General features: G+C 36.6%; 1 protein-coding gene across 2 annotated transcripts in view; it reads right to left on the bottom strand.

Annotated features, from left to right (window-relative positions):
• PRIM2 (DNA primase subunit 2) overlaps window positions 1–17,956 on the bottom strand; it is a 312,787-nt gene that overhangs the window by 250,848 nt on the left and 43,983 nt on the right. For both annotated transcript variants that reach the window (XM_073006101.1, XM_073006100.1), the window contains exon 6: window positions 618–713. In XM_073006101.1, coding sequence (XP_072862202.1) covers window positions 618–713 — 96 coding nt within the window. The remainder of the gene's footprint in view (window positions 1–617; window positions 714–17,956) is intronic.

Genomic DNA, 17,956 nt, shown 5'->3' with positions numbered 1-17,956 from the left:
TTAAACTCATCCCTCTTCCCCTTCTGGAAGGGTTCATGTGAAGTAGTTATCTACACTGAGTGGGGAGGTGAAACTGAGGTGGCCCAGCACTGGATGATGGAATCTGAGTAGGTTAAGGAGGGAATTCCCATAAGAAAAAAGTAGGCTTACAATGTCAGAGCCCACTGGAATGCCAGAGAGACCATGAGGCAAGACACCACGATGTCAGAGGCCAAGAGAAGCGAAAGGGGCTTCCACGCAAGGCAGCAATCCAAACAGAGTGTTGGGCCAAATGGGTGATGAGGGTTTCCTGGGCCAAATGGGTGATGAGAGTTTCCTGGCAAGGGACAGCCCAGTGCAGGGTGTAAGGACCCAAACAATGCGAGGAGGGTTTCCTTTAGGAAAACAGCCTGTAGTGGGAGGTCAGAGCCCAAGCAGGGTTGGGAATGCGTCTGTGGAAGGAGACAGCCCAGCAGAGAACATTGGCACACCATTAGTGCAATGAGGACAATATCTGTGCAGGAGACGCAATAGCTGTGGTGATGAGAGGCTATAAAAATGGATTAATTAAATATGTATATAAAGCTCAATGTGACATATTTAACAAAACCTAGGAAGAATTTTACATGTTTACATACCTTATAAATGGACTCGAACACCAACTTAGATCCACTCAGATTTGGTGATGAGGCAGTAATCTCCTGTTCTCGAAGAGTCTTCTCTTCATCACTTATCTAAAAAAACATATTTTAAGCTGCTATAAAAATTTGAAGTCCTCATTCAGTTTCAATAAAATGATTTCCTATATTAATGAATGCTGTTTACTTTTATTAAAAATTTTAAAACCTTGATATCTCAAGTCATTTCTAACATGATATCTGAATCATTATCATTAGTGAAGGCAAAATACAGAAAAAAACTAAATAGAATATTCTTACAAATTTTAACCCTGCCAATTTCTGAAGGTATACATCAAACGAACAGTAGCAGACAAAGAGAAAATATTTTAATGAGAAAAAGGAAAAAACTGATAATAAAAACTCAGGTTAATATAGACTAAAAATGAGCATTATCCTAATTCGAGTTATGTTAATTTATTAATATATCCTCATTGAGGTTAGAGTGGTTTCACTATTTCTTAATTTTCTAGCCACATAAGACAATTCCAGACTTAAAACACTAGTTTTTCTAGGAACAACTACAAATTTATTATCTTAGACTGATTATGGCTCTATAAAAAATTGATAGATCTGATTAATAAAAGCGTTAAACTTCAAGACCAAAACATATATATAGTTTTGTAAATGAAGATGAAATATAAGTCACAAACTGAGGGAAATATTTACATCATCTGATATGTGAGTTAGCCTCGGTAAGCCCCTAGTTGGCAGTATGTAAGCTTTTGTAACCCAAAAGTAGTAAAACATGAACAGCCAATAGTTATTATAAGTAAAAATAATAAATGCTAAACTAAAATAATAATGTGTACTATGTTCCATCTATCAAAATAGTAAAAGTTAACAAGATTTAGAATACACATTGTTAGGACAATCTTTGTGTACCATACCATGGTAATATATATCAAACAGCCTTTAAAAATGCAGATTGTAACTATTTTATTTCCGGATTAATCACAAGTAAATAACAGGATAAGCACACAAATAAAAACGTTTCTTCATTACAGTGTTATTTATAATAATAAAGAAAAAAAACTAAATGTCCAACATGTATCTAGTTAAATAAACTGCAGTAGAACTTGCTGTTTCAGTAAAACAGGCTATATTACTCAGGTCAATCTCCTAAAGAAAACAAAACAAAACATTGATAAAATTTTTAAAACATCTTTACAGCACAGAAAGTTAATATACAAAGTCAGGCACACAAAGTGGGATATCTGACGAGAGACCTTCCTGCTCAAATAATGTAGGATATCAGGAAATCCCAAGCCTTGAACTTGTTTTAAGGCAGTACCTGATTCAAAAGGTCAGGCACCTCGCAAAAGCAAACTCAAATCCTCTCTGGAGGAACCATCACAGTACACCTCAAAGTATTCCTACGAATAAATTTCCAAATACAATGTCAAGCACATTGTATTGTATAACAAGGTATAGAATAAAACTATACTTCACAAACAAAAACAACAGAAGAATTCACAAAGTTTACAGATAATAACTATTACCATGTGTAAAGAAATAAAAGACAAGCACAATCTGTATGAAGTGGAAACTATAAAAAGTGATTTGTTTTTTTAAAAGTAAAAGGCTGGGCATGGTGGCTGACATCTATAATCCCAGCACTTTTGGAGGCCAAGGCAGGAGGATCACTTGAGTCCAGGAGTTTGAGACCAGCCTGGGCAACATGGTGAGACTCCATCTCTACAAAAAAAAAAAAAATTAAAAAATTAGCAAGTTATGGTGGTATGCACTTGTAATCTCAGCTACTTGAGAGGCTAAGGTGGGAGGATTGCTTGAACCCAGGAGTTAGAGGCTGCAGTAAGCCATGATCACATTACTGCACTCCAGTCTGGGTGACACAGCAAAACCTTATCTCAAAAAAAAAAAAAAGAAGAAGAAGAAAAAGTAAAAGCTTTCTGATGTGCTGTTTTATATCACTGAATGGAACCTGGGTTTTCATTAAAAAGGTTCCAAACACACATTTTGTAGAATTTAAGAAATGACATTCCTGAGCCCATTGAGCCCTTACAGGAACATACAAATATCCTGCCCTAAGACCTAAAATCAAGCAATGTGCAAAAATCCTTTGTGATGTGCTGTTTTATATCACTAAATGAAATTTGTGTTTTATTAAACAGGTTCCAAACACACGTCTAGTTGAATATAAGAAATGACATTTCAGAGATGAATAGGCCTATATAAGAAAAAAAGGAAAAAGAAAAAAAAATTCTAGAAACAGACAAAATTTAGGCACAGAAATGTAAAACTCAATGGAGTCAGGAAGAAACCCCTGAAATTCCTGTAACTGTGAACAATTACTTGAGGATGAACCAGAACCTTATCAGCCTTCATATGGATCTGCAACCCATTTTCAACTTATCCAGTGGGTCTGAGATCTCAGATCCCAGATTTAAATTAAAATTGTCCTGGATCGACAATGACCCCAGGCCAATGAAAAAAAAAAAAAGACAAATGAAAACCCTTCTAGAAAGATATAATCCTCCTAAGCTTCAACATAGTCCACAAATAACTTTCCAAACACAATCTCCAGCATACAACAGTAACAAAGCACACCAGGAAATGAGACTCCATGAATAAAAATATAAGTAAGAAAAAAAAAGGATCAAGATTGAAAAAGAAGAACTAAAACCTCTATTTGCAGATTATATGATTTAGTATACTTAGAAAATCCAGAAGAATCCACGATAAATTATTAAAACTATTGGCCTAATTGAGTCAGGCTTCTGGATTCAAATATAGAAAAACCGGCCAGGTACGGTGGCTTACAACTGTAATCCCAGCACTACAGGAGCCTGAGGTGGATGGATCACAAGGTCAGAAGTTCAAGACCAGCCTGACCAACATGGTGAAACCCCATCTCTACTAAAAATACCAAAAAAAAAATTAGCTGGGCATGGTGGTGCACACCTGTAATCCCAGCTACTCAGGAGGGTGGGGAAGGAGAATTGCTTGAACCTGGAAGGTGGAGGTTGTGGTGAGCCAAGATCGTGCCACTGCAGTCCAGCCTGGGCAACAGAGTGAGACTCGGTCTCAAAAAATAAAAAAATACAGAAAAACCAGTTGTATTTCTATATGCCAGCAACAAAATTCAGTAATCGAATTTTTTAAGCTACCATTTACAACAGAATTAAAACTCTCAAGGATCTCGGAATAAATCTAACAAAATATGTACAAGGCCCTTCACCAACAAAAATATAAAATCTTACTGAGAGAAACTGGAGAAAAATTAATTAACAGAGATACCCTAAACATCAACCAGAAAACTTAATATTGTAAATGTTTTAAATCTCTTCAAATTAACCTATAGATTCAATACAATCCCAAACAAAATCATAATAGCTTTTGTGTATGCCTCTGTGTGTGGACATTTATAAGCTAGTTCTAAAATGTATAAGAACATGCAAAGGGCCAAGAACAGCCAAGACAGAAACAACAAAAAAGAGTCAATTCAATAGAAAAATGAGCAAAAAACATTAACGGGCACTTTGCAAACAAGAAAACTTAAAGAGCCAAAAAATGTATTAAAAGATGCTCAATCTCCTTAGTCATCAGGGTTTGAAACCATAATGGAAACCTCAATGACATACCACTACATGACAATTAGAATGGTTAAAATATAAAAATGGCCAGGCACGGGAGTTGGCATCTGTAATCCCAGCTACTTGGGAGGCTGAGGCGGTTGGATCGCTTGAGGCCAGGAGTTTGAGACTAGCCTGGGCGACTAAGTGAAACTCCCATCTCTAACAAGGTCTTGTTTGTTCACCCAGGCTGGAATGCAATGGTATGATGCCATGCATCAGCTAATTATTCTTAAATTTTTAAAATATTATTGTATTTTTTCTTACAGAGATGGTAGCTCCCTATGTTGCTCAGGCTGGTCTCGAACTCCTGGGCTCAAGGGATCCTCCCCCGTTTCCCTCTCAAAGTGTTAGAATTACAGGTGTGAGCCACCATGTCTGGCCATTTTTTAAATTTTTTATAGAGACAGGGTCTTACTATGTTACTCAGGCTGGTCTCAAATCCCTAGAATCAAGTGATTCTCCCAGCTTGGCCTCCCAATGGGCTAAGATTACAGGCATAAACCATTATACCCAACCTAAAAAAAATTTTTTTTAATTAGCTGGGTGTGATGGTGTGTACCTAGTAGTCCCAACTGAGACAGGACTACAGACACATATCATCACACCCAGTTAATTTTGAAAAAAGACTGAGGTGGGAAGATCTCTTGAACCCAGGAGTTTAAGGCTACAGTGAACTATGATCACACCACTACTCTCTAGCCTGGGAAACAGAAGAAGGGTCAGCATCATCCTGATACCAAAACCCGGTGGAGATACAACAAGAAAAAGAAAATATCAGACCAATATCCTTGATGAACACTGATGCAAAAATCCTCAACAAAATACTTGTAAACCCAATCCAGCAGCACGTCAAAAAGCTTATCCACTACGATCAAGTTGGCTTCATCTCCAGGATGCAAGGTTGGTTCAACATACACAAATCAATAAATGTAATTCATCACATAAACAGAACTAAAGATAAAAACCACATGATTATCTCAACAGACGCAGAAAAAGCCTTCAATAAAATTCAATATCCCTTCATGTTAAAAACTCTCAATAAACTGGGTACTGAAGGAACATACCACAAAATAATAATAGCCATATATGACAAACCCACAGCCAGTATCATACTGAATGGGCAAAAGCTTGGAAGCATTCCCCCTGAAAACCAGCACAAGACAAGGCTGCCCCTTCCCACCACCCCTATTCAACATAGTCTTGAAAGTTCCTGCTAAGGCAATCAGGCAAGAGAAAGAAATAAAGCATATTCACATAGGAGGAGAGAAAGTCAAACTATCTTTGTTTGCAGATGACATCATCCTATATCTAGAAAACCCCACTGCCTCAGCCCAAAAGCTTCTTAAGCTGATAAGCAACTTCAGCAAAGTCTCAGGATACTAAATTAACATGTAAAAATCACTAGCATTCCAGCTGGGTGAGGTGGCTCACACCTGTAATACCAGCACTTTGGGAGGCTGAGGCGGGTGAACCACCTGAGGTCAGGAGTTCATGACTGTCCAACATGGTGAAACCCCGTCTCTACTAAAAATACAAAAATTAGCTGGACATGGTGGTACACACCTGTAATTCCAGCTACTCAGTGGGCTAAGACAGGAAGATCACTTGAACCTGGGAAGCGGAGGTTGTAAAGTGAGCTGAGATCACGCCACTGTAGTCCAGCCTGGGCAACAGAGCAAGATTCTGTCTCAAAAAATAAACAAATAAATAAATAAATAGCATTCCTACACACTAACAGTAGTCAAGCCAAGAGCCAAATCAAGAAGGCAATCCCATTTACAATTGCCACAAAAAGAATAAAATACCTAGGAACACAGCTAACAAAGGAAGTAAAGGACCTCTTCCTACAAACCACTGTTCAAAGTAATCAGAGATGACACAAACAAATGGAAAAATATTCCACACTCATGGATAGGAAGAATCAGTATCATGAAAATATCCATACTGTCCGAAGCAATTTATAGATTCAATGCTAATCCCATCAAACTACCACTGACATTCTTTACAGAATTTTTTGAAAAACTATTTTAAAATTCATATGGAACCAAAAAGGAGCCCCAATAACAAAAGACAACCCTAAGCAAAAAGAACAAAGCTTGTAGCATCACACCACCTGATTTCAAACTATACTACAGGGCTACAGTAACCAAAAGAGCATGGCACTGGTATAAAACCAGGCACATAGACCAATGGAACAGATTAGAGAAACCAGAAGTAAGACCGCATGACTACAATATTTGATCATCAACAAACCTAACAAAAACAAGCAACAAGGAAAGATTTCCCTATTTAATAAATGGCGCTGGGAGAACTGGTTAGCCATACACAGAAAATTGAAACTGGACTCCTTCCTTATACCACATACAAAAATCAACTCAAGATGGATTAAATACTTAAATGTAAAACCTAAAACTATGAAAACCCTAGAATTGGCATTACCAATCAGGACACAGGCACAGGCAAAGATTTCACGATGAAAACACCAAAAGCAATTGAAACAAAAGCAAAAATTGACACACGGGATCTAATGAAACTAAAGAGCTTCTGCACAGCAAAAGAAACTAGCAACAGAGTAAACAGACAGTCTAAAGAATGGGAAAAAATTTTTGCAATCTACACATCTGACAAAGGTCTAATATCCAGTATCTATAAGGAACTCAAATTTACAAGAAAAAAATAATTTTTAAAGTGGGCAAAGGACATGAACAGACACTTCTCAAAAGAAGACATACATGCAGCCAACAAACATATGAACAAAAAAAACCTCAATGTCAGTGATCATTAGAGAAATGTAAATCAAAACCACAATGAGGTATCATCTCACACCAGTCAGAATGGCTATTATTAAAAAGTCAAAAAACAACAGATACTGGCAAGGTTGTGGAGAAAAAGGAAGGCTTTTACACTGCTGGTGGAAGAGTAAATTAGTTCAACCATTGTGGAAGACAGTGTGGGGATTCCTCAAAGACCTAGAGGCAGAAATATCACTGCACCCAGCAATCCCATTACTGGGTATACACCCAAAGGAATATAAATCATTTTATTACAAAGATACATGCACACATATGTTCACTGCAGCACTATTCACAACAGCAAAGACATGGAATCAACCCAAATGCCCATCAATGATAGAATGGAGAAAGAAAATGTGGTACATATATACCATGGAATACTATGCAGCCATAAAAAGGAATAAGCTCATGTCCTTTGCAGGGACATGGATGGAGCTGGAGGCCATGATCCTTAACAAACTAATACAGCAACAGAAAACCAAATACCACATGTTCTCATTTATAAGTGGGAGCTGAATAATAAAAACACATGGACACTTGGTGGGGAACAACACACACTGGGCCTTTTGGAGGGTGGGAGGTGAGAGGAGGGAGCACGGGAGGTGAGAGGAGGGAGCGTATCAGATGCTGGGCTTAATACTTCACTCACCATTTATTATATGAAAGTTGAAATACAGCAGAGGATGAAGTTTAGGTGTGCCAATCTAGCAGATTATTCAAAAGTTGATGATGATTGAAATCCATGTGTACTATCTACTAGTTACTATGCTAACTATTTTACTTATACTATCTCACTTAATCCTACTAATAACCCTACAAGGTGGATATTATCTTAGTTTTACAGCTAATTAATACGAGTAGAAACCAAACTGGATTTCCAACCAAAGTCTATCCAATGCTAAGATCCACTAGGCCATGTGGTCTCCAAACAAATAAACAGACACTACTTTGCAGGAAAGCTGAACAAACATGTAACACTAAAAGCAATGGAAGACAAAATCATCAACTGGAAACTTTCACTTCAATTCCTCTTTGGTGATGAACAAGATAAAGATACAGAAACCAAAAATGTAATACAACTAGATGCCATGAGAAGTTTTATAGGTAAAAATTTTAAAGGGTCAGAGCACAAATTATAGATAATCAACACTCATTCTAGAGTATTTAAATTGAGGTTTAGCAATAGCAAATATTTCCCTAAGAGCTAAAGCCAGATTATTTTGCTTTAGTATTTGCTTTGTTTACATATATCTCGGTTGACAGTAACTTCTCTACTTAATTGACTATTTACCTCTCACTTTGCATTCCATGAGGGAAACCCTCTGAAACTCAAACAGGCAACGAGATACACACTGCAGAGAATATCTGAGAGGAAGCAGCTATTTTAAGTTTTAGAGCCAAGCTATAATTCTCAAACAGCAATTAATAAAGGAAGACACTGATCGGGGAGATAGGGTGAAAGGAGAAGAAATCTTCATGTCTTCACGATGGTCTTTCATTGCTTTTTAAGTAAGCATCCAATTTAAATATAAAAATATATTTCAAATTTTTCCAGTAAACATTTATCTGAAATTAAATAAAATTTTAATATACATCTCTGTGTTCCCCACCATTAATAAGAATAATTATAATTGATTACATATATTGTTTGTTGCCCAAATAAATCTTGCCTAGATCTGGCAAAACTGAAGTTGAAGCCAATGTGTTAGCATGTCATGATCCTTTTATAATCACTTTTTATACAGCAATAAACTAGTATCTTTGAACATACAGATGTTTGTCCTAATATTGTTTTAGGTTCTAACTAAACAAATCCCACATCAATACCTTAGTACCACTAATACTTCACCTAGCATAATACAGCATCTCACCTTTCCCTAAATTCAAGTATTTGTATTACTGATGCCACAGTTATTTCTAACTTGGTAAGCAATTAACTGCTTACCAAGTAAATGCCAGGGAAGCATACAACAGTTCAACTGCCACACAACAGAGTACTTTAGCTACAAGAGACTTTACTTCTCCAAATAGTCTTCTGCCTTAGAAATATATAAGATATAATTTGGAAAAAAAAAAAAAATTCAAGAACTTAAATAAAAATTAGAGTTTAATTAAATATTTCTTCTCATTGAAATCTACCCCCACCCAAAGAAGAATAAAAGCTATCTAGTCTTGCTCAGATTAGAAGTTACAGATAAAATTCTGGGCCGAGTGCAGTGGCTCGTGCCTGAAATCCCAGCACTTTGGGAGGCTGAAGTGGGCAGATCACCCGAGGCCAGGAGTTTGAGCCCAGCCTGGCCAACATGGTGAAACCCCATCTCTACTAAAAATACAAAAAGTAGCCGGGCGTAGTAGCCTATGCCTGTAATCCCAGCTACTCAGGAGGCTGAGACAGGAGAACAGCTTGAACCTGGGAGGCAGGCAGAGGTTGCAGTGAGCTGAGATCGCACCACAGCACTCCAGCCTGGATGGCAGAGTGAGATTCTGTCTTAAAAAAAAAAAAAAAAAAAAAAAGTTATAGATAAAATTCTAAGGAATTCAATGTGTTTCTAAACTTTTTGCCCAAAGTAAGCAAATACACTCTAAATCATGCACATTCGATCTAAATTTCAGGTCACTTCCTGTTTCATGGGCTATGAATAAATATTCTGGTTTTCTTTGGTGAATTAAAAAATGCATCCATTTGTCAAACACATTCTAAATCTTCATTTATCTATTTAGTTGTAACCAAAATGGAAATGGAAAATATAAGACAATTCTCATTGAAAAATGTAAGATGACTGTCTGAAACTTTACTATCAAATAATTAGTATAAACTGCTATTGACTTCATTATTTCAAATTCCTAAAATAATCTTGAATATTCTCTTTACTCTTGCTTTCTCCTTAAAAACTATTGGACAAAATATAAGGATATTTCATTTATTTAGGTTCTCCTAAATGAGATTACAGGCTGCATACCTAAAAAATCACTCATTCTCTGAAAGAGCAAGACAAGATTAAATGGCTTCCTGCTTCTACTAACAAAGAATACAAGTAAAAACAGATACAGTGGAACAATTATAAAAGCAGAGTAAACCAGTAGAGAGAATAGTTTTCAAAATCATAGAAACCTGTCTTTGAATCTTAAGCAGGTTAGTTAACTTTACACCTCAGTTTCTTCAGGGATAAAATGAAGAAAATCATACCTGTCTCATGTAGCTTTTATTGGGATTAAATAAAGTACGTAAAGTGTGTACAATAGGCCTAACATACAGTGCACCCTTAATACATGGTAAACACTTGTTATTACTATCTGTAATTTACATTTTGATTAGTTTCTATATTTCAGGCTTTTTCCTCAAGTAATAAAGTGAAATGTTTACTGCAACTAACGCAGTTTCTATAAACTTGTCATTTCATTAAACTAACACAGGTCTTGGTCTATAGGAGTATTCAAAATAACTGATAAAAGCCAGCTAGGTTATCACTGCAACATCTTATAATCAAGGTGTAGTATGCTTCACAAAGTAAACATCCTCCTAAAAAGAGATGTATAAACAAATGACTCTACATGAAACACACATTTTTTGAGTGACTTGCATTACTATTTTAGAGATGCTCAACCTTCACTCTGATTAATGTTCAATCAACAGAGACTCTGAACATTCTAGCTTTGAAGTTCTGCTCTTGCCACCAGTACTCGTAAGTCCTCACATCTCAATCCCTATTATTCATATCCACCCACTCAAGAGTCAGTACCTGAATGTTTCAAATGGTAGTAGGTAGTATAATGGTATACTTTTTTTTTTGTTTTGTTTTGTTTTGTTTTGTTTTTGTTTTTGTTTTGAGACGGAGTCTCGCTCTGTCGCCCAGGCTGGAGTGCAGTGGCGCAATCTCGGCTCACTGCAAGCTCCGCCTCCCGGGTTCACGCCATTCTCCTGCCTCAGCCTCCCGAGTAGCTGGGACTACAGGCGCCCGCCACTGCGCCCGGCTAATTTTTTCTATTTTTAGTAGAGACGGGGTTTCACCATGATCTCGATCTCCTGACCTTTGTGATCCGCCCGCCTCGGCCTCCCAAAGTGCTGGGATTACAGGCGTGAGCCACCGCGCCCGGCCGGTATAATTTTTTATCAAGTAAAAATTACACTGGGTTTTAACTGTTTTGGTAAAGTTATATATCCATATTCCAAAATTATGTTGTTTCATATGCTGCCTTGCTAATAGAATTAAGGATTTTGGCTGTATGTCTTTTTCTTTTTTATATTCTTCATCAAACCAGAAACTGAGAGAGGCAATTTCACTCTGTCAAAATCCTGAAAGCAGATTAAGGAGCAGCTCTGGAGAGGCAAATACTCTACACAGTAAATAGAAGGGTAGTGGATGTCTGTGTAGACTGTATTACTATTCACCCTGTACTGAGTCCCTCACTGAGGGAGAATCACACACCCCCTACCTGCTGAACTAAGGCGTAGCCAAGTGACTTGCTTTGGCCAGTGAAATGTGAGCAGAAGTGACGTGTTTCATTCCTAAGCAAAAGCTTTATGAGCATGTAGTTTGCCCAGTTCTCTCCTTTTGCCACAGCAACTGGTGAAGTTCCAGTATACAGAGCCTACTCGATCTGCCTGAGTCCAGGGTCAAAATGACACACAGCAGGGTTGTAGTTGGCCCATGAAGACATAGAATATGAACAAGGAACAAACCTTTCTATAAGTCACTGAGGTTTGGGGGTCTTTACCAATGCATAACCTAAACTGACTGGAATAGTGATCTCCATCTTTGCATCACACATTGTCATCAATAAAGTTTTTTCAGCACATACTTCCAAAACACTTATAAATTATATGCATGTATTTATAAATATATATAAATATATATATATTTATAAATTATATGCATGTATTACTACACATTCTGCACTTAAAACATGCCATACCCACCCCCAAAATGAAGAATGGATGAGACTAAAAATACATGTTGAATTATTTATTTCCTTCCCACATTCCCAAATGATCATCTTGGGGATGCTATTTTGGAACCACTAGTCTAGTACACTGGCCTCTAAAGTAAAGATATAAATAAGGCTTTCCAGATATTTAAGCTTCTATAAGCTTCCAATCAACAATATTCAATTATGTTTATAAATAGCTTGGATAGGAGTTTTCTATTTGAATCTACACAGCTCTCTTAGACCCTGGTCATTAAGTAAGTATGTATATTATTTGCCAGTGAAGCTTTTTAAAATTACAGATTCCTGGTGCCACCCAGACCTACAGATTGAAGCCCTGAGGGGTATTTTTTTTTTTTAAGGTCCATTAGTAGTTTGACATACATCATTGGTCTAAATAGCATATCCCAGGAAAAGAATCTGCTTTTCTAAAATAAACGTATGATATACATACAATAAAACAATTAGGAATCATTTCTTTTATAAGGAAGTTAAAACTTTGTGAATAGATCAAATGCTGAAAGCAAATATCATAATTTTGAATACCATTATTATCATTTCAAATAAATATAGGTTCCATATTGGTAGCAAATATTGTGACTATGAAGTGCAATTTGTTTCCCAAATGCACTGTGACCTAATCATCAATCTGGAGTACATGGAGATTAAAGATGGCTGCAAAGTTTTTGAAACATCCTCCACTGAGAGTTAAGATCTATTTGCCCTCCCTTTGAATCTGGCCTGGCCTGTGACTACTTTGACAGGAACAAGTGATGCCCTGCCAGGCCCAGGCCTATTTTTTGAGAGGACTGGCAGATTCTGCCTCGTTCTCTTGGAGTCCTAGATCACAAAGTAAGGAGTCCAACCACCTCCTTGGAGGGATCACATGGAAAGGCTTCCAGCAGAGTCCAGCTTTCTAGAAGTCCTCACATATGCACAAGCATGTGAGTGAAGCCATCTTAGACATCCTAGACCAGACTAGTTGTCAACTAAGAAACCCCATATATAATACTATGTGGAACAGAACAATTGCCCTGTAAGCCCAGTCTGAATCCCTAACCCTCAAAAGTGTGAGATATAATAAGATGGGTATTGTTTCAAGTTTTAGAATTAAGTTTTGATTTTAAGTTTTAATGTTAGGTTTTGGAATTGTTGTTTTAGGTTTGGAGGTATTTCTGACACAGTGATAAATAGCCCAAACATTTATCAACCTAAAATAAAAGTTAGTTTTAAACTTTTTTTTCTATCTGTAATCCAATTCTTACAACGTGCTTTCTTCATTTAAATGTATAAAGGAGAGCCATATAATAGGAAAAAATTTTAATTGGAAAATCTTTAGCAAAGAGACAAAAATAGAAAATAAAAAAGGAAATAATTACCACTGTGTGGCTGAAATTAATTAACTAAAATTGATGGGATGGGATGGTACTTCACTCACAAATTTTTTTGTCATTTATAATCATCCAAAACATTAAAAGTTAGAAAATGAATGATAATTTAATATCCTGACATTCTAATTAGTATGTTGATGTCTCAGTAATACTGCCAAGCTAATCAATATAAAAATCAATTGTCTGGTTACTTTATTACTGTTTCTTTTTTAACAGCATAGGCACATTTGGAATACAGTAAAATTGACACTAAAAAGGAAAGATTATTTACTTATACTAAAGCATATTTCTTCTCTTCTACAAGAAAACAAATATTTTGGAAAAAAAATAAAAACAGGTAACTTACGACCTCTACCTCCTTGCTATCTCATGAGAACACCATGCTAGCATAAATTAACATAACCTTATTCCCTCCTTTTTCCTCCACCCTAGCCAGCTCCTCCCCACTTACAGATTATTGCTCTCTACCTTTCAATGCCTCAAGTTCATCATATCCTTCTGGTATCTCATTATGGTGACCAACCATCCCAGTTTGTCCAAGAATGAGAGGTTTCTCAGGATGTGGGACTTTCAGTACTAAACCTGGAACATGCACAGTCCAAAACCAAATCTTGTCAACATCATAACATCCACCTTCCTGCCACTGTCCAAATAGACTGCTACACCCATATGGATGATCCAGTCAACACTAGTTTCACACAGTCGCTGGCATCCTCTGACCCACTCACACTCCACTTGTGCAGTCCACTCCCAGGATCACAGCACAATTCACAAGCAACGCATCACCCCTACCCTCACACATTTTCCCCGACCACACCTCCGTGTCCTTCCTGCTCGCTTACTCCATTATCCCCCACTACACAGGCTCTTTGTGTCCATCAGAGTTCCTTTTTATCCCAGGCCCTTTTAAACTCTTTCTAGTTTCAATTTTCTTCTTCTAAAATACTTTGCCCTCCAATTATACCAACCTATCTGCACTTCCTATAGCGCACCTTGTCTTTCTTTCACTTCTATGACTTTACAAATATTCCCCATATCTGAAATGTCTTTCCATACCCGGTGTTTCTACCGGAAAATTTCTATGCAGCTAACATATTACCTCTGCTAGGTTTCACCAGATTTCCTCAGGCATAGTTACTCCCACCTCCATGCTTGTACATACCTGTCTGCTGGAAGATATAGTTGTTATATTATTTATGTACAATGCTATAAGCATTTATATCTCCCTCACTAACATATGAACCTAAGCACAGGTAAATGTGTCATAACGATTATATTCCCAGTTCTTTTTTTTTTTTTTTTTTTTGAGATATGGTCTCACTGTGTTGCTCAGGCTAGAACAGCTCGCTACAGCCTTGATCTCCCAAGCTCAAGCAATTCTCCTGCCTCAGTCTCCCAAGCAGCCTGGGATTACAGGCGTGCTAATGTGCCACCATGCCCAGGTGATTTTTAATTTTCTGTAGAGACTGGGTCTATGTTACCCAGGCTGGTCTCAAACCCCTTAGCTCAAACAATCCTCCTGCCTCGGCTTCCCAAAGTGCTGGGATCACATGCGTGAGCTACTGCATGCAGCCTATATTCCCAGTTCTTACCACAACACCTGATGAAATGTTTACTGACTGAAATATACAACTATGGAAAGTGACAATATTCAATATAACTGAAGAAATACAGAAAAGCTTAGAATAAGAGAAAAATAAATATTCTGTGTGATGAAACCCCAAAAGACTAAAAATTATTAATGAAAAGATGTAATAAATTCATCAAAAGATAAAAAAACAGATCAATTCATGAAAAGGCACAAAAATTCATACACACAAAATAATGTTCAATTCTGCTAATAATTAAAGAACAGTTAAGAAGTTGCTACACCAACAAGCAGTAATAAGGCAGTCCTAGAATTGGCACTGTGACAGAGATGGAGGGAAAACATGCAATTAAGAAAGACAGAAAGGAAACACCAAGAAGTTACGACAGAATCATGCCTGAGTGAATGTAACAGCAGTGCCTTTAATAAAAATCATCTTTCCTGACAGTTTCTCCAGATGAGCACAAGGGTAGTTAAACAAATTTTAGAAAATAATACTTCTCTATTAATTTGATATAATAATTTAAGAAGCTATTTGAACTTAAATTTTTAAAAAATCTTTATAAATCTTTAGACGATCACCTCTCCAGCCCAGTAATCTGTCTTGACTTGAGGCTCAGAACATGTTAAGGGAAGAGGGCAACAATTTGCAACATCACCAACAGCACAGGAGCAGATGGGCTTCCACGCTATTAGCAGTTTCTGATTTCTTAAGTTATTCAGATCTACATCTCACTGAAAACAACAAAAATGATGGACAAAACACTTAAAAGTATTAGCTTAACAGCATTTTTAAAATGCTGTTAAACAAATATTTAGTTTAAAAGGGAACATGCTGGTCAAATTTTGAGGCAAACCCAGGAGAACTAAAGCCATTTTTGCTCTGAGGACATTAGTAAATGCCATCTCCTCATACTTCAGATCTTCAGTCTCAAGGGGCAAGGTAGCAAAAGACAAGGATTTAGGCTGGCCAAGTGGAAGGCTCTTGCAAGAGGCCCTCCCTATATTAAAGTGGAGCCCCAAACGATAACATCCTCAGAGAAAGAGTGAACTAGAATTGACCCACCATCTCTCTCCTAACCACATAAGATCGAAGGGCAAGCTGACTTGTCACTGAGCAAAGCAGGAAAAGAAAAAGGTAGAAAAACGAAGTTTTTCAGAAGCTGTGGCCACCCAAAGTATACATGGTGTGGATGGGTCAGAAAGACACAATCCTAAATATGATTTTAAAAGTGTCCTTGACTTAATACCTGACATAATACCCCTGAAGTAATAGTCCCAGAAACCTGGCAAAAGCAAACACAGTACCTCTCAGAGGAGAGCACATTCACCCTGAAAATGTCCTGAAAAAAGGCCGTGGGAGGGCAATAACCAGTTACAGATAACCAGCCACACAAGGAAATAAGGCAACATAGGTGAGAGACAATCACAAACAATAGGAACAGACCACAAAGATTTTAACTCTTAGAATTATCAGACAGATTAAAAAGCAGCCTACAACAAATTTGAAAAAGAAAAGCAAATATTAAAATATCTGCAAGGAATAGGAATCCATAAAAAGTAACATAGCAGATGTGAAAAAAAAAAAAAAAACAAAAGAAATTACAACAGTAAAAATTCAAAATTCAATGGGAGCAGAACAGACAAAACAGAATAGAGAAATAACAAACTGGGAAACAGCTCAGAAGAAATAATCTGTAACTCAGCAGAGAAAGAACAAAAAGAAGAAAAACATAACCTGAGGATGAAAAGTAAATGACTAAGAAGACCTAAAATACAGCTGACTAACATCCCCGACAGAGAGGAGAAACAACAGGTAGAGGGAAGTTTAAAAGCAATAATGGATGCGAATTTTCCAGAAATAATACAAGACACCAATCTACATATTCAAGAAGCCTGGTGAAACTCAAGCAGGATAAATAAAGAGAATTCTACTCCTAGACAACAGAGTATTTAAATCAAACTGAAGTAAATTAAATAGAATATCTTAAAAGGAGACTAAGAGCAGGGTGGCTATCTTACCTTCAAAGGAGCTACATTTAGACTAACAGCTGATTTCCCCACAGCAAGAGGAGAAGCCAGAAGACAGCAGAGTGATATATCTTAATGTGCCAAAAGAAAGTACATGCCAACCTAGAATTCTACATCCAGCAAAAATGTCTTTCAATAAAGGAGACAATCTCTTATTTTTTCTTTGGATGAAAAGGTATAGTATATAGCAATAAAAAATAAAAAAAGTATATAGTAATAAAAAATAAAACATAAAAAAGTAAAAAAAAAAAACATTTAAAAAAGTAATAAAAAATAAAAAAATAAAAAAACATAGTATATAGTAATAAAACATAGTTTCAAGTGCACTTGAAACTAATGCAACATGAAGACAGACATGTATGGAAAGATGAACATTTAATCTTTTCTTGTATGTCTCCTTTACACTTATAAACATATGACTTTTTTTATTACTAATTGCTTACATATATAATTGTGTCATGGTTCTTCAGTAGATGAGGAGACCCATTTATATATTTTCTTGGGTCTCCCCTCTACACACTCTACTTTGTCCAGTTTGGGAAATAATAACTGCTGAGACAGTCAATAGTTCACAACTGAACTCCTAAGTTCACTTTTACCCAAATGTAGTTGAAATTTTATTTCAATAATTTAACATTAATTATAAGATTAACAAACTTTCTTATATTACTAAACCTTATAAACAGTAAATATTTAAGGATAAGCAAAAGTTTAATGAGCAGTAAGCATGCTTTCACAACGGAAATTTGTGCCCACCACCGCCCCAGTTTCCCTATGATTAAGTTAAACTGATCAAGTCTTTGAAATTTGCAACTGTTTCTTTAATTCCAAACTATTTATTTCAAGCACCCAGTTAATTGGCAGAATGCCTATTTTTTCACACAGCTTTCTCTTACTGAGCTTCAAATTTTCTTTTTTATGACATCTCCCTTATGTTATCTTCTGCAATAACCTTTCAGTGCACAATTAAAGG

The sequence above is a fragment of the Chlorocebus sabaeus genome, chromosome 17, assembly GCF_047675955.1.
Source record: "Chlorocebus sabaeus isolate Y175 chromosome 17, mChlSab1.0.hap1, whole genome shotgun sequence".
Lineage (NCBI taxonomy): Eukaryota > Metazoa > Chordata > Mammalia > Primates > Cercopithecidae > Chlorocebus > Chlorocebus sabaeus.
The sequence above is the reverse complement of the archived record's forward strand: the minus strand, read 5'-3'. Positions and strand labels throughout refer to the sequence as shown.